The 20772-nt window shown below is 31.6% G+C and overlaps 2 protein-coding genes across 2 annotated transcripts; both read right to left on the minus strand.

Annotated features, from left to right (window-relative positions):
- Nucleotides 1-648: 648 nt before the first annotated feature.
- On the minus strand, nucleotides 649-3531 carry LOC126676600 (transcription factor MYB3R-2-like). The gene is made up of 8 exons (XM_050370834.2): nucleotides 3360-3531; nucleotides 3050-3162; nucleotides 2888-2942; nucleotides 2653-2710; nucleotides 2404-2498; nucleotides 2015-2118; nucleotides 1711-1839; nucleotides 649-1545 (listed from the first exon to the last, which is right to left on the minus strand). Exons 2-8 carry the CDS (start codon nucleotides 3154-3156, stop codon nucleotides 816-818), a joined length of 1278 nt encoding a protein of 425 aa, XP_050226791.1. The 5' UTR covers nucleotides 3157-3162; nucleotides 3360-3531; the 3' UTR covers nucleotides 649-815.
- A 5667-nt stretch (nucleotides 3532-9198) lies between these two features.
- Nucleotides 9199-10060, minus strand: LOC126677953 (protein P21). Its single transcript, XM_050372773.2, has one exon. The coding sequence runs from the start codon at nucleotides 10001-10003 to the stop codon at nucleotides 9287-9289; it is 717 nt and encodes a 238-aa protein (XP_050228730.1). The 5' UTR covers nucleotides 10004-10060; the 3' UTR covers nucleotides 9199-9286.
- Nucleotides 10061-20772: the final 10712 nt, after the last annotated feature.

The raw sequence follows: 20772 nt of genomic DNA on the forward strand, positions 1-20772 counted from the left end.
CATCCCGTTAGACACTAATTATTAAAAAACTTAATTTATCTATTTAAATGAGTTACAGTTAATAAAAATATATAGAATTGTTACTCTTATTTTAGGTAATAATAACTTTTGTTTTTAATAAGGGTATATAAATTAATTACTCGTTAAAATAATTATTGAGCGTTTATAAATTGAAACAAAAAATAAATAAATTATGTCATATCAGGGAGTAAATCCTTTTTAGACAGCATCCCATAAAGAGGTTCAATGACAAGGTTGTTATGCGGCCAATAATACTCTCTGTAAATTTGTCTCAATATTATAGAAACCAACCGAACCAATTCAAAATTTTATATAATTATTTAATGTTCTTTATTTTCGGATTAAATTCCTTATAGAATAGTTTGATTTTAAATTTTACTGAATCTACTGTAAGAATCTTTCTAGGTCTAAGCAGACAAATGGTCTATATTCAGAGATGAAATAATGGCGAAATCAAATATCCATATACACCTAACACGTTGTATAGGTCCATCATGTTTCCCTGGACTATACGTAAAACTCTCTGATTTCAGGTTGTGCCACTCCTTTCACAGCACATGTATTTTAGAGATTATTTATAATTTCATACAATTCTCTTCTGTAATTGCGGCCGTTTTGGCGAGAAGGTAAAGGTAATACTGAGATGGCCATTGATTGAGAAGTGAGATCAAAATCACAGAATCAACAGTTCTAAAACATACATCAGATATCAATTCTGACATAGAACATAATGATTTGCATAATAAGGTAATCAAATGAAAGCAACGAATCAACAGCTTACCAACTTAATCATCTTATGATGATTTCGGCATTACATTTGCAAAATCAAGCTGTCTTCTAAGAGCTTTAACATCGGAACCGGACTCCCTGTAAGTTCTTTTTCGTATAATAGAGGGAGTATTTTTAAAGGTTCTTGCTGAATTCCTCAGGATGGATTCTGGACTATTCAATTTCACATAGTTGGTAGGAGTAAAACAACAAACTGGACTATTTGCATACTCATTCAGCTGCACTGAAGGAATTTGTAGTTCCTGAACTCTGTTTTGCTTTCCGGTAGCAGTTATCGTCCTATTCGGACATGAGTTCTCCTTTTTATCGCAGCACCCCGAAAGAACAGCATCTAGCTCATGATCATTGAGCCCTTTACGCCATCTGAGTACTGAATCGGAATTGGAAATATGAACAGCTTCAAATGTATCATGACATGAGCTAGTTGAAGTAGATCCGTCAAAGAGAAGGTCCGAATCAGAGTGTAAAAGGGGACTATGCACAATGCCATTGGTTACATGGCTCGCAGTTTTAGCACCATCCCTGCATTTCGACACCACATTTTGAGAGACAGAAACTGTTCCTTCAGGAGTCTCTCTTTCTTGCTTTACCTCCATGCTATTCGGATTTAGTGGACAACTGCAGCCATTGATAGGGCCAGCCGTGCACCTGTTCATCGCAATTGCAAGGGGGAAGTTCGAATTAAACCCCTTCCTCATAATGCAATTCCAGTGATTTTTTATTGCATTGTCAGTCCTGCTAATTCCCAAAAGATGCAAGAATATGAGAAATGTGCTAATATCCAAAGATGAAAGATAGTGAATTCTTCAAAGGTGCAGTCATATATTCGCATACAACGCAGAGTGAAGAAATTTTTGCTAATAGAAGACTGGATTAAAGGCGTTAATCTACTATGCGTACCTTCCGGGTAGAAACATTGCTATTTCTGCCCATTTGTTGCCATATATTTCATGGTAAGAAGTAAGAATTAACTCCTCGTCTTTTGTCCACAAAGTTTTCCTTATAGCTGGGTTTAAGTGGTTGAACCACCTGAAAGAATTGATGAACTTATACAACATGAGATCCTATAATCGACGTTAGAGAAACAAAACAAACTGTGATAATGAAACAGAACCAGCGTAGACCTTGATACACGAACAAAGACTTGAAATGATCATTACATAACATCAACTTTTTGTGCTAAGTAGACATTTCTTCCATTTACCTTTCTCGGCATTGCTTGCCTAGGCGACCTGGCAAGGACTTCGCAACAACGGACCATTTATTAGGACCAAACCGCCTGATCGACGCTGTGATACATTCATCCTCCTGAATGAGCAAAAAAGGCATACATGGATGATTATGTACAAGCTATACAGTAAAAACAAGATGGCTTCACTATTACTAGCCAACTATATGGCACGGAAACAGACAAGCTACAGCGTAAAATGCAGAAACACAAAATGTAGAAGCATAATCTTTTACAAGAATACCTTACAAGTATAGAGATTCATAGTTTTGAAAGTCTTTCAGAAAATGAAACGAAAAGTAGGACTCGAGAAGGTTCCGTGCAATATAGCTAGCCAAAGCGCAACATGCAAGGATAAATTATACCTCCTTAGTCCAAGCTCCTTTAATAATTGAAGGATTAAGAACCGTCTTCCAGCGACTAAAGCACTGAGAAATTGTCCTCTGAGGAAGACATTTAGCTGGGCAAGGTACAAAAAATTGATCAAATCAAATGAACTCCTGCATATTTAGACCTCACACAACTCATAAGAGTAATTAAGTTCACAGATTACAACTTCACAGCAAACACATTCAACAATCAAAAGCACTTAAAGGCTCGTGTTCGACCCTTACCTATTAGCCTCCAATTCCTTCCATGGAATTTCGTAACTGCTTCCGTCAGTTGATAATCCTGTCCATCAAAAGCCTTAAGGTTACAAATGCAAGCTGACAATGTTTTACACAAAAGTTTCAAACGCTGCACTGCACCATTATGTAACACAATTCATCTTTATAGCTTATTTTCAACCTAAATTACTATCATTTCAAGTATAATGAACAACAAATATAAATAAAATTGATCACTAACCTCATGCTCAGTCCAGCGTCCTTTTATTGATTGTTTAGTTGGTCCAGTAACCCTTCTACACAACAAATATAAAATCAATTTAGATTTGCCTGTTATTTATTAATAATCAGTAGAAAAAAAGTTAATTAAATAACAAAATAATAATCTTAATAGTTAACTGACCTTGGAAAATAAACAGAAGTAGGCAAAGCATCTGTAATCACTTCTTGATCAGCTGCAAAATCCACATTACACAAATTTTCTTCTTTTTTCACTTTCATTAGCATCATTTTCCCCTGAAACAAACAAAAAATCCCCAATTGCAATGATCACTATAATATACAAGCAGAACTTTTATTTTTTTTATATCACTACAAATAAAATCCAGTCACTAGAAAGTATAAACCAAACCCACAACTCAAAATAAGCATTGATTTAACTTGAAAAGATAAAACCCATAAAGAAAATTTCAAAGAATGTACAGAAAACTTACTGCTTTAATGGGGAATAAGCAAAAATGAGGTCAAAATTGTATGTTTTGATGAGTAATTTTAATGGGGATGAGAGTAGAAGAAGAAGCGGGAAAGGTAGCTTCTCTGAGAATGAGAGTGAGTGTAACCGCTTCGATTGGTTCGTTTTAAACAGTTATAGCTTACGTTGGAAGATTCATAGTCTTCGGCTTCAGCTTGCTATGGAAGCCAACGAGTCCTTGGACTGGACCGCACCTATCACTCACAAGGGGCCCAAATGTAATGGATTACAAATTGTGATCTATAAGTATATCGATTGAGCCCATATTTATATGAGAAAATTACACCAAATCACCCAAAAACTCAAAAGTTTGTATAAATCACCCAACTTTTTTTTTTTTGCAAAAATCCCTCAATTTTAAAAGATTCTTTTCATCCCTACCTTTTAATAGTTGTGATTACTATTTTATCCCTATGGTGTATTTTACCTATTGTGTTTTTATTACACCTAATAATTTCTCCTCATTTTACATAAACCGGCCAATTCTAACCGAACCACCACCGGTCAGACCATTATTGGCCGGTCAACGGCCGGACCACCGCGGTCAACGCCGGTCAACGGCCGGACCGCCGCGGTCAACGACCGGACCACCGCGGTCAACGGTCAGACCAATACAGGTGAACGCCGGTCGGACCACCAATGGTTGGTGGTCTGACCATTTTTAATGGTTGGACCAATACTTGTTTAATAATTAAAAATTAAATAAAACAACATATTGGGGTTAAGGGGATTTGAACCCTTGACCTCTTACAAGAATGACCAAGTGCTTTGCCATTAAGGCAAAGGTTTATTGCTGTCAATATTTGCTCTATAATGTATCTATATATTATATACATCTGATTATAAATTTATTAGAATGAAATTATTTTTATAGTATAAATTAAATATAAACTAAATATCAGTTTAAATTAAAGGTACTATTAAATAAGTCTAATTTAATTTATTTAATAAATATTTACACAGTAAAAATATAAAATATACATATATTTATATTTTACACTCTTTATTAATACATGAGTAAGACTAGTAAGATATTTCACTTGTTAAAATTAAAAAATATAATGGTTTGCTGGTCAAACCCGAGGTGGTCGTGGTCGGATACGTGGTGGTGGGACCCGCCATGGTGGGCAAAAATTCAATATAAACCTAATAACGACTTAATGTCAACTCAATGACAACTTAATGTTAACTTTATTATTTATACTATTAAAAATAATTTATAAAATGACAAATAAAGTAATAGTAATTTAAAAGCAAACTATCTAAGATTTTATTGACATGAGTCGAAAGTAAATTTAAAATAAATGAACTGAATATAAACTTAATATGAACTCAATGTCAACTTAATATAAACTCAAAGTAAACTTAATGTGAACTTAATATAAATTTATGTCAACTTAATGTAAATTTAATGTTCACTAAATATCAACTAAAAGTAAATATTTTGATAAATAATTATAAATTTTAAATGAAATTATTTTTTTATTATAATAGTAAAATTATTTTTTTATAATTCATACTTTTAAAAATAAACTAATTGTAGAATGAAAGTATATTATTTAAGATTTTTCGCAATGATTTATGTAAATTTAATGTCAACTCAACGTCGAATCAATGTAAACTCAATGATGACTCAGTGTCAACCCAATATAAACCTAATGTCAACTCAACGTCGAATCAATATAAACTCAATGATGACTCAATGTCAACTGAATATAAACTTAATATGAACTCAATGTCAACTCAATATAAACTCAAAGTAAACTTAATGTGAATTTAATATACATTTATGTCAACTTAATGTAAATTTAATGTTCACTAAATATCAACTTAAAGTAAATATTTTGATAAATAATTATAAATTTTAAATGAAATTATTTTTTATTATAATAGTAAAATTATTTTTTTATAATTCATACTTTTAAAAATAAACTAATTGTATATTGAAAGTAAATTATTTAAGATTTTTTGCAACTATTTTTGTAAATTAATGTCAACTTAACGTCAAATCAATGTAAATTCAATGATGATTCAGTGTCAACCCAATATAAATATAATGTCAACTCAACGTCGAATTAATGTAAACTCAATGATGACTCAATGTCAACTCAATATAAACCTAATATCAACTAAATGTAAACTTAATATAAATTAAACTTAATATCAACTCAATGTCGACTCAATGTCAAGTGAATGTAAATCTAATATCAACTCAATGTAAAATTGATGTAAACTACATGTCAATTCAAAGTAAATGTTTTAGTAAATTATTATAATTTTAAAAATTAACTTAATATTAACTCAACGTCGACTTAATATCAACTTAATGACGATTCAATGTCAACTCAATGTAAACGTAATGTCAATTCAATGTAATCCTAATGTCAACTCAGTGTAAATATCATGTCAATGCAATGCAAACCTAATGTCAACTCAATATAAATTTAATGTCAATCTGAAAAAGTAAATTATTTTAATTTTGAAATGTAACTTAATATCAACTCAATGTAAACTCAATGTGAACCTAATGTCAACTCGATGTGAACCTAATGTCAACTCAATGTAAACTTGATGAAGGTTACATGTCAATTTGAAGCAATTTTTTTAGTAATTTATTATAATTTTAAAAACTAACTTAATATCAACTAAATTAACTTATATTATTTATTTTGAGTTTATATCGAGTTGACATTAAGTTAATTGTGTTTCTAATACATTAATTTATAAATTTATTTTAACTTAATTTACTTTAAGTTAATATTTAATTTACACTAGTATTAATTTAATTAGAATAAATTAATTTAAATTTTAACAAGCGTAATATTTTATTAGTATTTTATAATCAACCATTTTAATATGTTTATATTTAGTTTACATGCTTTCTTATATATTATTAAAGAGTATATGTATATATATAAAAGAGTAAATAAAGACAACAAACATGTCTTGCCTTGATGGTTAGACACATGGACAAAGAGTGAGAGGTCATCGGTTCTATTCCTACTAATAGCAAATTTATATTTTATTTAATTCTTTTAAAATCTCACCACTATAGTTGATTGCCCGTTGACCGTTGGTTGACCGTCGTTGACCGCGGTGGTCCGAACGTTGACCGCGGTGGTCCGGCCGTTGACCGGCGTTGACCGCGGTGGTCCGGCCGGTCGGACCGAAAATTGGTCGGTGGCGGTTGGTTAGTTTGTCTAACCAAATCCACATTTGCCACGTGTCATCATTTGATTGATTCAAACATAGACCAATGAAATGTTGACAAATATCAAGGACAATATTGTCTCATTTTTTTTTATTTTGGGTTATGAGGGATTTTTGTAAACTTTTTATTTTTTTTGAGAGATTTTTGCCAAAATCAAAATGGTGAGAGAAAAGTGAAACACCATAGCATTTTTAGGGGATTTGTGTAAAAAACCCTATTTATATTGCGACACTCTCAAGCCCATTTTTAACATAGTTAAAAAACGAGGAAATTACACAAAATCCAAAAAATGAAAAAAAAATACTACAAAAATACATGCTTTCAGAAAAATTTACATTTAATATCCAAAAAATTCTCCAAAATATATAATAGATTTTCACTTTTTACGTATCGTATCACAGATATATTAATAGTATTTCAAATATGTATCAAATAACTTTTTTATAGTAAAAAAAATGCGTAAAATATGTAAATTTTTTATTTTTTAAAATAAAATTGATTTTTTTATTTAATATGTATTTTAAAAATAATGTGATTTTTTTAGGGAGTTTCATATTTATCTATACTATATATAAAAGCACGGATATGGTGGGGACAGGCAAATTTACTGAATAATCCTTTTCAGTTTACTACTAAATAAAGGTTTTATAGTCATTAACTAATTAGTTATTTAATTAATCACTATTTTAATTAAAGTTCTAATTAGAATAGATAGCTAAATTATCTCCAATTAAATCTTTAATATGTAAAAAATAACTAAATTGTCTCCAAATTAGTAAGAATACCTATCTTTTAGTTTGATTGAACTATAAAATTAAAATATTGTATTTGATCAATATATTATTATTTAAATTTCTATCTTATTATTTTTAAAGATATTATTAATAAAATTAAGTTAATTATTTAATTATGGTTATTATATTTACTTTTACAAATTTTTTTAACTAATTTAATATTAATTATAAATAAAAAAATTGATATAATTATAATAAATTTACTAATATGTTCATTGAGCAGTTACGTTACGAGCCACATGCATAGCACGTAATGCAAAACTAGTTCCTTAAAAAAATAGAGAATATGGTTTTTTTCCAGATACTATTAATGTAATTTTTTTCTTTAATTAATTACATCCACTAATTTGTTTTGCAATAACTTATAAGCTAAAATATATTAAACGAAATATAGATAAACAATGAGAATTTAAAGTGACTCATTTTAAAATTAAATGACGAACCCTTCAAAATCAGTTCGTCCATAAAACTTTTTATTTTTGATTTTAATTAGTTTTATATTTTTAAAAGGTTGTGATAAAACTAAAAAAAATAAGTTAAAATATTTTAAATTTTTAGGTCAAAACTAATCTATATAGCAATTGATAGAAATATATTCTTATAATATGTTTATACAGCATGTTTATCTCATGCAATAATTGTATCATGTCATATTTACAACTGGCCAATGAGTATTTACAATAAGAAATTTTTAATTATTACTTATTTTTTTAATCATTAAAATTCTCACATGGCTAACACACTATTGATTTGTTGTACGAATGATATAACGTAACAGTTGCATTATATAATTTTCTGTTTATACAATGTGTCACACCTAAACTGATGCATGATACGGAAAACTGATGTGATCTGACTTGACAAAGTGATATGATATTATCATATCACTTTATCATTTTAAATCACATATATTTTATTCAATTATCATATAATTTTAGAAAATTACGGGCTGCTATTTTTAGATTAAACATAAAAAGTTTAGTACTATTATAATAAAATCAATATTTTATTATTCAATGGAAATACATATGATAAAAATTTAATAGCATTCAATCATTATTAGCTATTTTATCCTAATTAATCTGTATATTCAAAATTATTCATATTGGAAATATGTTAAATATATTATCTAGATAGGCTCAGATTTCATTTGTCATTTGAATATTAATTATGTTTACTGTAAATTAAAAGTCGGATGTTAAGTTGGATACTTTCTTCACCTTCATTAAAAATCAATCATATATCTATCTTTCGTAGGCTCGTAGCTAGAGAGGTTCAAGTTAGGCAGCATATTCGATAATTCTACAGTGCTCAAAATATAATGTTTGACTCATAAGCTCAGATTTTACTGATCCACATGTGTAACTGAGTCGAGCTAACTCGCGAGCTACTCGGGATTGACTCGAAAAATACTCAAAATTGACTCGACTCAAATCGAGTCGAGCTTGAGTTCGAGCTACTCGAGTTAATTATCGAGTCGAGATCGAACTCTAAATTACTTGACTCGATGAGCTCACGAGCCTAATCGAACTTTAGTTAATTTACCTTTTTGCCATTTTTATTTATATATATTTATTATAGTACCTTTATTTTAATATTAAAATATAATTTTTAAATATTTATATTAATAATCGAGTCGAGTTCGAGTCTCAATTATTATGTCGAGTTCGAGTTCGAGCTCCCAAAATAAAACTCGATCGAGCTCGAGTCGAGTTTCGAGCATAAGATTTTAGAGTCGAGTCGAGTTCGAGCTTGGCAGTGTTTCGACTCGGCTCGGTTACACCCCTAGACAATGATTTATTAATTCTTCTTTATTATAGATAGATATAAGATAGAAGAACCAAACTTGAAACTTTTACATCAAAATTACACTTAAAATAAATACTAGATATCTGCTACTGTGTTGGGATTCCCATTAGAATTCCCAGGGCAGAAGACAACCCTATAATTAGTTCCTCCGGGACAAGTGAAGGTACTGGTCGGATCATCTTGAGGATAGCTATAAGCATCAGGACAACGTTGCTTAAAAAACCTTGAATAATCTGTAGGACCACATTTTATATTATTGCAGCAATACTCGAGCGTTTTAAACACAGTACAGGGGTTATTACACCCTCCATTTGTCCTTAAGGGACCAGGGCACTGCCCGTTTATATCAGCCGTACATCTGATCCCTCGGCACCCACCGGAAGTTGGGCTGAATTCCATCGGCACGTTGAACCCGTCGACGAGAGATATGTCAAAGAAATCCAAGTTACTAAATTGGTTTAGGGCATACTCTGCTAGAGTATTGGGTGGTACACCATAGCCTTGGCATTGGAGTACGCCACCACAGTCTCCGGTGGTGCAGCGGCCGCGACCGGCTCCGTCGAACTGGCAACCAGTTCGAGGCCAAATTCGAGCTCCAGCAGTGCCGGGTTTCACATCGAGGGACCAAGATTGGCCTGAGCCAAGTTGCCTGCCGCCACCAGGAACAGCCGCTGCCCAGACAGTGTAAGGGCAGTTGTTTTTAATTGCAAAATTTGCTGCATGAACTGAACTGGAAATTATAGAAATCAGCAAAATAGAGAAAAGGACCGGAAAAGTTTTGAAGAAGCTCATTGTGGATACAATTAAGCTACAAGATTTGATGCAACTATGGGGATAAATTAGGTGGTTATATAAAAAATTTACTAATGAAATCATTGACTTCTATATAATTTATCTATAGAGATAGTGGATGGTGGCGGGTCTTTGCATAATTGATTAATTAATTTCTTGGGATATTTTATGCAAATAAATATTTAGTAGTCCATTTATGAAATGTATTTATTTTAAGAGTTAATTTCATATTAAATTATTAATTTATAATTTTTTTTATTTAAATCTCTATCTTTAAAAGTTGTTATATAAAATTATTATATTTTAATTTATTTATTTTTCAAATTTATCATCGGTTTAAAATCCATTTTTTGCTTACTTAACTAACGGAAGATAACGTGGCAAACAAATTATTATAAGAGTTAATTACATATTAGATCATCATCTTTATTTTTTTTTTGATTTTATCACAACCTTTTAAAAAAGTTTCAATTTATCACGGGTTTTTATTTGAAATTCGTTGGATTTAAACCGGTGAAAAATTTGAAAAAATATGAATGGTGGTGTTTTTACATGACAACTTTTAATAGTCGTGATCAAAATTTTAGACGTTGGATAAACAAGTGAATCTTTTTCGTATGTTAAGAGTTCATTTGATACTGACCACAAACCATAAATGCATGGATGACCCTTTTTAATTGAGAGAAAGCTACATCATTAATGGCAACAATAAAAAAATAGCCACGCGAGATTAAACTAAAAAAGTCTGAGACAATTTTAAACTGGAGGGTCTGCTTGTTCAAAATACCAGGGAGCACAGTTGAACCTTTTCAAACGTTGAAGGCTTATTTGATCTATCCACAAATCATAAAAGCATAAATAACTGTTATTAGTTAGGGAAAGCCATGTCATTAATGGCAACAATAAAAAAATAGCCACGCGCAATTAAAGTAACAAAGCCAGAGATGGTGTTAAATTGGACTATTGGAGAGCCTGCTTGTTCAAAATTTCAAATGCTGGAGGTATAGTTGAACCTTCTCGAACATTAAGGACTTATTTGATCATGCTTCTAAATCATATGGGCATGAATGACCCTTTTTCTTTATTATTAATAATTAGTTTAGAATAATTTTTTTATACACATAAACTTTTAATTATTTTAAATTTTAAAAAAACTAACATGTTTTTTTTATCTCTGGTAATTATTTTTATTTTTGTTTTTAATAACTATTTTTTTATATTTTATATAAATAAAATAAAAAATTAATTTTTGATGAGTTAAATGGCTTAATATTTGATGAATTGGTGAATCTTATAATTTTAAAAGGGCTGAATGATTTTTTTCAATATTTTAAAATAAAAATAATATATCAATCCTCGAGTAAATTTTTCCCCTCAAAAATATTCCAGTTCCGCCACTATGTCCTTTAGTCGAAAGTTGCTTCTAAGGTACATGGGCATTTGCAACAATTCCTCTTGATTTTAATACTCGTCTAGTCTTGCCAATTTTAATTTTTTTTTGGGCTGGGGTATATGATTAATTTTACGTTAATATATATAAGAATTTTATCCAGATTTATAATTACAATACAAATTTAAAAAAAATTAAAAATTGTTATATCAATTTTTATCTTTTGATAAATTGGTACACCGAATTAGAAAAACACTAACGTGAATATTATAATATACAGTCACGTGTTGTTGAATGATTGATCGATTGATCAGTTGATCAATTTGCCAAAAACTGAAAGTTGGTCTACCAATTTGCGATGTTTTAAAAGTGTTGTAATTGTAAATTAAAATAAAATTCATATATTAATTTGTAATTAATCCAAAAGATATTATACCAAGAGAGTTGAAACGGTGGGCTCGATACTTTAACAGCTGGTGATAACTCTTTATTATGATAATAATTTGAGTGATGGCTTTTGAATTGATTTTGATAAAATCAATTGCGTGAAAAAAGCTAGATTATTATTAATGTATAAGAAAATGTGGATGATAAGGATATGACTTATGAGTTATGAGTTATGAGGATAAATTTGGCATGATTTGACTAGTATAAGTCGAGAAAAACTGTGGTAAATGCCCATGCCGCCTTGAAATAAATAGGCTTGATGGCAACAACAAAAAAACCAAATTTTTATGATTTGTTACAATTATATTCAAATTTTTTAATTTTTACAATAATATCCAAATTGCATTATTTTATTGTAATAATATTTAAATTTCACTTTTTATAAATTTTTTTGAATTTTTTGCCATTTTTTGGGACTTTTACTATATTATTATACATCAAAACATAATAATAGCCTAATAGCTTAATTGAAAACAACAAGTTTAGCCATCAATTTACTATTATTGTTACAAAAAATACAATTTGGATATTATTGCAACAACAAAAATGCAATTTGGATATTATTGCAAAAATTAAAAGGTTTAGATATAAGTGCAACATGCCGTAAAAGGTTTGTGTATTTTTTACCATTAGGCCAAATAAATATCAGAAAATTTCATTTTGTGCATTTTCATCGGGTCGGTTTTAAAATTTACTGTATATTTATTTAGATATACTGTTTTTGTTTCATGAAATAGTAATTTATGAGTTTTTTTTATATATATAGCCAAAAATAGAGTATAACTCTTAGAGTCTCAATTTGTTAGTTGTTAATTACGAAGTTAGAATTTGAATCCATAATTTTTTGATACATTTGGAGACACCACAACCATTTAAACTAAACAAACGTTGGCTTGTGATTATTAAAATAAAAGTACTTACTTCCTCAAAAAAAAATACTTACTAAAATAAATTACTATATTAAGATAATTATCTATAGTACTAATTAATATTGACTATTTTAAATATTTAATATTACTATTTTAATTATTTTTAAGTATATATAATTTTAAATAAAATAAACTATCTCCTATAAATTATTACTTTAATTAGAATTTGATATTTTTTATATAAATTCTCTAGTTTTATAAAATTTCAGTTTCAATTAAAAATATTAAACTGTTAAAATAATTATTTAAAATATTAAATAAGATAAATTATTTCTAATTAATTATTATTTTAAATATTATTTGATAATTTGACAAATTACACTACGAGCCACGTGTGAAACACGTAAAGCGACACTAGTATAATAAATATAGAACAAGAGAGCTCCCTAATTCAGCAGTGCTAGAGGTCAGGAGTTCAATTTTAGTATATATCCGGATTAGAGAGACTTTTAGATAAATTCAGTATATCACATCATCCGTGTAATAGACTATCACATCATGACACGTCATTAAAATAATGGCACTATCATAATTTTGTTTATTATTTTTTCACACTTTTAAACAATAATATTATGATAATACTATTATTTTAGTGACATGTCATAATATGATAGGTTTAATATATGAATGATGTAGTGGACTGAGTTTATTTAAGAATTTTTGATCAGGACTATACCACTCCTTTCGCAGCACATGTACTTTTTGAAATTATTTTTATTAATATCATACAGTTCTGTTCTATAATTGAGCTCGTGACCCGTGTGAAGGTAATACTCAAATGTAGTGACTTGCTTAACAAGGAGAAATTCTAAATAACACACAATCCTTCCATTTTCTTATTATCATTAATTGTGTCATTATTTATTATTATTCGTTTAGAATTTTAAGATGATTTTAGCCATTATTTTTTAAATCTGTTTCTTTTTTAATAAATAATTCTATAATTTAATTTATAAAACATTTATTAACTAATAAATTATATTTGGTTAATGAAATAAATTAGAAATAGAATAACTATTTCATATAACCAATAAGTTGTAGTTCAAATGGTATAAGCGTTGAACAGCAAACTGCTAGGTCGTGGGTTCGATTTCTCCCACAAGCGCTCCCCCTCGCAAAATTATATACAAAAAAAATTATTTCATATAAAATAATTATTCTTCACTTTAGTTCAGAAGATCGGGAAAAGGCGCATACATTGGATCTCGTGGAAAAAATAATGTAAATCAATAAAAGCGGGAGGAATGGGTTTTAGGGACCTTGAACAATTCAATTTTGCCCTATTAGCAAAGCAAGGATGGAGGTTAATGGCTCATCCAGATTCTTCAATAGAAAAGGTAAATACCTCCCAAACAGCTCCTTTTTAGAGGCGTCATCACATTCCAATGCTTCCTATGCGTGGCGTAGCATCCTCAAAGGAAGAAGTGTGCTCGATATGGGGGTGCGCTGGCAGGTCCGTAATGGACAAAACATCAGGATTCAACATGATCCTTAGCTTCCTATTAAAGACGGTGTGCAAATTATTCCAACAAACGAGCTCACTCCCAACATCTTTATGGTTTTAGACCTTATTCAAGGAAACCTAAGAGCGTGGAACACTTCATGAAATTTTCACTAGAGAGGAAGCAGACGCAATTCTGGATATTGCCAGTGAGTAGTATGGGGCTTGAATACAGAGTCATTTGGCAACACTCTAACTCAGGGGCCTTCAATGTTAAATTGGCCTACCATCTGGCCCATACCTAGAAGGACCGCCTCCATGATAATGAAGCTTGGCAGCCTCCGCCTAAAAATGTGCTAAAAATTAATTTTGATGGGGCTTTCAAGGAAAATAGCAATACAGGCTTAGGGGCCTGCATAGCTAGAGATCACTGAGGCAAAGTAGTTGGCTCAACAACGTCCAAACACTTACATGCTATTTCACCAGCACTTGTCGAAGCAATGGCCCTACGGAATGCGATTCACTGGCGATTAGACTTCAACAACAAGAGGTCATATTTGAAGGAGATGTCAAGGCAATTATTGATTCCATGGCTACAAGTGGTAATATTGACTTCAACAGCGACGTGATCATTGCAGACTGTGAAGCCTTAGTTGCGGCTATTATGCCGCATTCTTTTCAGTTTGTCGTAGAGATTTTAATTTTTTTTGTAACAATCTAGCACAATTGGTATGACTAGACTCGAGATTATAGTAGTCGTTTTCATCTATCAATGAAAATTCATCATTTTCTACAAAAAAAAATATTTTTTTCAAAAAGTTAAAAATAACTATTTCATTTTTTATATAATAGCTATTCTTTTACATGTTTTTCCATTTTCTAAATCATTTCCCCCCCAAAACAAACAACAAATCCCCGATTGCAATGATTGTTGGATATGGCTCATTTTAGACTTGTCCCACATTGTTTAGAAAAGGGACTTGTAATTGTTGAGCTATATACATATAGTGTAGAAATCCCACATTGCTTAGGAGTGGAAGGGTGAGGACTTCCTTAACCTATAAAAGGGAGTCTCCTCTACCCATTGAAACTCATCCCACAACAAGTCTTATTAACTCCTAAGGCTTAGTTGGTTCTCTCTCGAGTTTGTATTTTGTTACAAACAATTAGTGGAGTATTTTGGGCAGTGCCCGAGGATGTAAGCCGGTCATTTCTGGCTGAACCTCGTTAAAAGGTTGGTGTTCTCTTTATTGTTTATTTATTTAGCTAACGCTCAGGCTAGTTGGAGTTATATATTGTGAAGTTATTTATATCGTGTGAAATTCTGTCTAAGGAGTTTGGTACTTAAGTGGTCCGCCTGTGACCCACCATTCTTTCCTGGGAATTTTCCGGTATAATTATTTAGCACAATACGTGATTCGCTAGCGTAATCGATTGAGCTTCCGCAACAATTGGTATCAGAGCTAAGGTTCTATCCTTGGCATATCGGTTAGCTATTAAATAAAAGTTGGAGCAGAAATGTCTGGAAGCAAAAGTCTGTCCACATTGATAGCTTCTTCCTCGGGAAGAATGGCAATGTCAAATGCAAGAATTGCGGTGGAGATTTTTGATGGTACAGGACATTTCGGCATGTGGCAAAGTGAGATTCTAGACGCTTTATTTCAGCAAGGTCTAGATGTCGCTATTGAAAAAGAGAAACCAACAGATGTTGATGAGAGAGAATGGAGTAGCATCAATCGTTTAGCATGTGGTACCATTCGGTCATGTCTTTCCAGAGAGCAGAAATATCCTTTCTCAAAGGAAACATCTGCAAGTAGTTTGTGGAAAGCATTGGAGGAGAAATTCTTGAAAAAGAACAGTCAGAATAAGCTTCACATGAAGAAAAGGCTGTTTCGGTTCACGTATCTCCCAGGTACTACTATGAATGAGCACATCACAAATTTCAACCAATTAGTAGCCGATTTGTTGAATTTGGATGTGACGTTTGATGATGAAGATTTGGCTTTGATGTTGTTGGGATCACTTCCTAAAGAGTTTGAGTTTCTTGAAACTACTCTCCTTCATGGGAAGGTTGGTGTGTCTCTTAGCGAAGTTTGCGCTGCATTATATAGTTATGAATTGAGAAGAAAAGATAAGAAAGAAAATACTAGTAGTGCAGCAGAAGCTTTGATTGTTAGAGGCCGTTTGAAAAGCCAAACAATTGGAAAGGAAGGGAGATCAAAATCCCGACCAGAGAAAGATGAATGTGCCTTTTGTCGAGAGAAAGGGCATTGGAAAAGGGATTGTCCCAAACTGAAGAATAAAGGCAAGACTGATAAAGAAAAAGCTGAGTTTGCTTCGAATGTAGCTGAGTGTGACGACGAAGATTCAGATCTTTCATTGGTTGTTGTGTCATCGGTAAATACTCCTATTGAATGGCTTCTAGATTCGGGTTGTTGTCATCATATGTGTCCCAATCGGGAATTGTTTGTTGACTTCAAAGAGCTAGAAGGTGGAGTTGTTTACACAGCAAGTGGCAATCCTTGTTTGACCAAAGGAATTGGTTCAATTCACTTGAGGAACCATGATGGGTCAATAAGGATTCTGGAAGATGTTCGCTATGTACCGAGTTTGACGAAGAAGCTCATTTCTGTAGGAGTCCTAGAATCAAAGGGTTTTGTTGTGACTACAGTAAATGGAGTTATGAAGGTATTCTCGGGTGCACAGGTTGTCATGAAAGGAATTCGGAAGAACAATAACTTGTATTACTATCAGGGTAATGCAATTATTGGGTCAGCTATAGTTGCTTCTAGTGATGATAATGAGCTAGAAGAAATCAGTCTTTGGCATTGGCGTTTGGGGCATGATGGTGGAAAATTCTTGACGGTTCTTGCAACTCAAGGATTATTGGAGGAACTACGTCCCTGTAATTGGATATATGAAGAAGGATTTCCGAACAAGAATGATATTGGCTATAAGGCAAAGTTGGTAGCTAAAAGCTACGTTTGGACGGAAGGAATTGAGGCTATCTCTCGAGTTGTTAAACATTCTTCCATTAGAATTTTGTTGGCCTTAGTAGCACATTTGAATATGGAACTAGTTCAGTTTGACGTAAAAACAGTGTTTTTACATGGATTCTTGGATGGGGAAATCAATTCGACTCAGCCAGATGGACTCAAGGTGGCTGAAGATGAAAATTGGATTCTACAGTGTACTTTGAATACTGTGGATATTGGTCTAATATTTGGGCAGGACAAGAAAGATGGTCAATATGTTGTTGGGTACAATGATTCGAACTACGTTGATAAACGGCGATCGACTACAGGCTATGTGTTTACACTAGCAAAGGCGTCGTTTAGTTGGAAGTCTACCTTGCAGTCAATAGTTGCTTTGTTTACCACGGAGGTAGAGTACATGGCAAGTGCAAAAGCTGTTAAGGAAGCAATTTGGCTTCATGGGTTGCTTGGTAAATTGGACATTATAGAGAATGACCAAGTTTACCATGCAAGGACGAAGCACATTGATGTTCGATATCATTTGGTGCCAGAGGTTATTGAAGAAGGTGGAGTCCTACTTCGGAAGATTTTGACCATGGAAACTCCTGCTCATATGATGACAAAGATTGTGAAAGCAGTCAAGTTCAAACATTGTTTGAATTTGATTAGTGTTCTCAATATTTGAGATTTGAATGTGGCGCGGCCCACGCGATGCGTGAGGGGGGATTGGTTGCTCTGCTCGGTCATGCTATGCGTGAGGGAGAGCGTTGAAGTGGGATCATCCCACATTGGTACTTGACTGTTACAGTTGAGAGTTGGCGCTTTTGAAGCGTAATTGAAGGTACTATTGAAGATAGTCCGAGATGGTAGAGAGAAAATTTGCCAAGGTGGAGATTTGTTGGATATGGCTCATTTTAGACTTGTCCCACATTGTTTAGAAAAGGGACTTGTAATTGTTGAGCTATATACATATAGTGTAGAAATCCCACATTGCTTAGGAGTGGAAGGGTGAGGACTTCCTTAGCCTATAAAAGGGAGTCTCCTCTACCCATTGAAACTCATCCCACAACAAGTCTTATTAACTCCTAAGGCTTAGTTGGTTCTCTCTCGAGTTTGTATTTTGTTACAAACAATTAGTGGAGTATTTTGGGCAGTGCCCGAGGATGTAAGCCGGTCATTTCTGGCTGAACCTCGTTAAAAGGTTGGTGTTCTCTTTATTGTTTATTTATTTAGCTAACGCTCAGGCTAGTTGGAGTTATATATTGTGAAGTTATTTATATCGTGTGAAATTCTGTCTAAGGAGTTTGGTACTTAAGTGGTCCGCCTGTGACCCACCATTCTTTCCTGGGAATTTTCCGGTATAATTATTTAGCACAATACGTGATTCGCTAGCGTAATCGATTGAGCTTCCGCAACAATGATCACCTTTATATTTCTACCACTATACAAAGAAAACTTATAAAGAAAAGGCCAAACCCATGTAGAGGTCCCTATACTTTACACTTTTTTTTCCGTAGGTCCTTATACTTCATTTTTGTATTATTTGGTCCCTCTACTTACCTATTTTTGATTTTCAGGTCCTTTGTGAGTTTTTTCCAGTCCCTCTACTTACAATTTTTGTTTCCTCAAGTCCCTCTACTTACAATTTTTGTTTCCTCCAGCCATACAAAAGGACCGAAAAAAACTCATAAAGGACCTGAAAATCAAAAATAGGTAAGTAGAGGGATCAAAATAATACAAAAATGAAGTATAAGGACTTACGGAAAAAAATGTGTAAAGTACAGGGACCTTTATATGGGTTAAGCCTAAAGAAAATTACAAAAAATGTACAGAAAACTTACTTCTTTAATGGGGGATATGCAAAAATGAGAGTGAGTGAAGTTTGAGTGTAACCGCTTGGATTGGTTTGTTTTAAACGGTTACGTTGGAAGATTTACAGCCTTCAGCTTCAGCTTCAGCTTGCTCTGGAAGCCAACGAGAACTTTGGACTGGACTGCAGCTATCACTCATAAGGGCCCCATACATATTGGGTTACTAAATTGTGGTCGAATAGTCCATTGACTAAGCCCATGTTTATATTAGACAAGCTTAAGCCCATTTTTAACACAGTTTTTTCTTGTGTTCTTTTCAGAAATACTAAAAACTAAATACAATTATAAAAATATATCAATAAATAATTATTTTTTTAAGAATACCACATTGCTTATAACAATATGTATTTGTTTTAACATGTTGTAGGTGTGGGGTGGTATGGCGCGTGCTTCTTTTAACCCTAACCCTGATTTAGCCAAAATTACTAAATTGGGGGTCTTTTTTCCGTGGTTTTTCCTCCCTTGTCAAAATAAAAAAATATGTCGTGGTTTTTCCTCCCTTGTCAAAATAAAAAAATATGTATTTATTTTATAAAAATACCACCTAATAATAAAGGGACTAATTCTTTATATATAATTTACAGTTAAAACTTGAGCACTTAGCCCAGTCGGTTAGGATGTAAGGCTTTATGTACATGTGAGGTTCGGAATACTGACTTTGATTTTTTCTAGTATGTTGTTGGCAGCTTTAATGAATTAAAAATTGGTAGTAACTAATTCCAGTTAATTCCCGCTAACATTTAATCTAATGAAATTTTATTTTTAATAAAAAAAACAAATGATTAAAAAAGGTCAAACTTTTTATAAATATTTTATAAAGTTCAAACTTTTTAATTTTACCTTATTTTGAAACGCAGAAATTCGTTTCAATTATGTACAACTACGCGATTTGAATCAAACCAAATAAATAATGATAATCAAACTTTGGTCAAGAGAACTATCACTTTTTTCTTTCATTCTTATATATATTTCGAAATCTATATTTGGGGGTTTTGATAATCCAACTTATTGTTTAAATTAATATATTAGTTAATTATTTTAAATTATTTTGATAATTCAAAACAATTCAATTTAACTTATTCAATTCACTTAACTCAAAAACCACTTAAAATAATAAATTAAAAATTTTATTATCTTTAACAATTCATTGTTTTTTTAGTTATAATATTGGCGTTTTTCACTCATATATATAAATATATAATATAAATTAAGGAAATTAATATTTATTCATTCATTACTTACAATTCAAAACTAATCGATATTTCAGTTTTATTATAAAACATATGCTTAATTTTATTTTTTCTGAATTAACATATGTAAACGTTCCAAACCAGATGAAACAAATGCATAATTTTTTTTTTGGAATTATCATTAGTTATTTTCAAAATGTTGCTATTAAAATGAAGTTAAATAGCAAAACTGATGTGTTATTATAACAATAAAACTTCTCAAACTCTAAATTCACGTAAATATATAATATAAAGCAGAGTAAATTTGGAATGGTGGTTCTATCATCATCATCTTGCCGCTCTTGTCCCTCCACTGTCAGGTTTGAATTTTAACCCTAATCATATATATTATTACGGTTTATTTGAATCATTAATCTTACATAGTTATTGATAATCAAGTTACAACCATGTTTTTTTAATTATACGCGGAATCAGCGGCGGCTTCAAATTCGCATGGTAAATGATAAGTAACGGTCAAGTATTGAAG

The sequence above is a fragment of the Mercurialis annua genome, linkage group LG4, assembly GCF_937616625.2.
Source record: "Mercurialis annua linkage group LG4, ddMerAnnu1.2, whole genome shotgun sequence".
Lineage (NCBI taxonomy): Eukaryota > Viridiplantae > Streptophyta > Magnoliopsida > Malpighiales > Euphorbiaceae > Mercurialis > Mercurialis annua.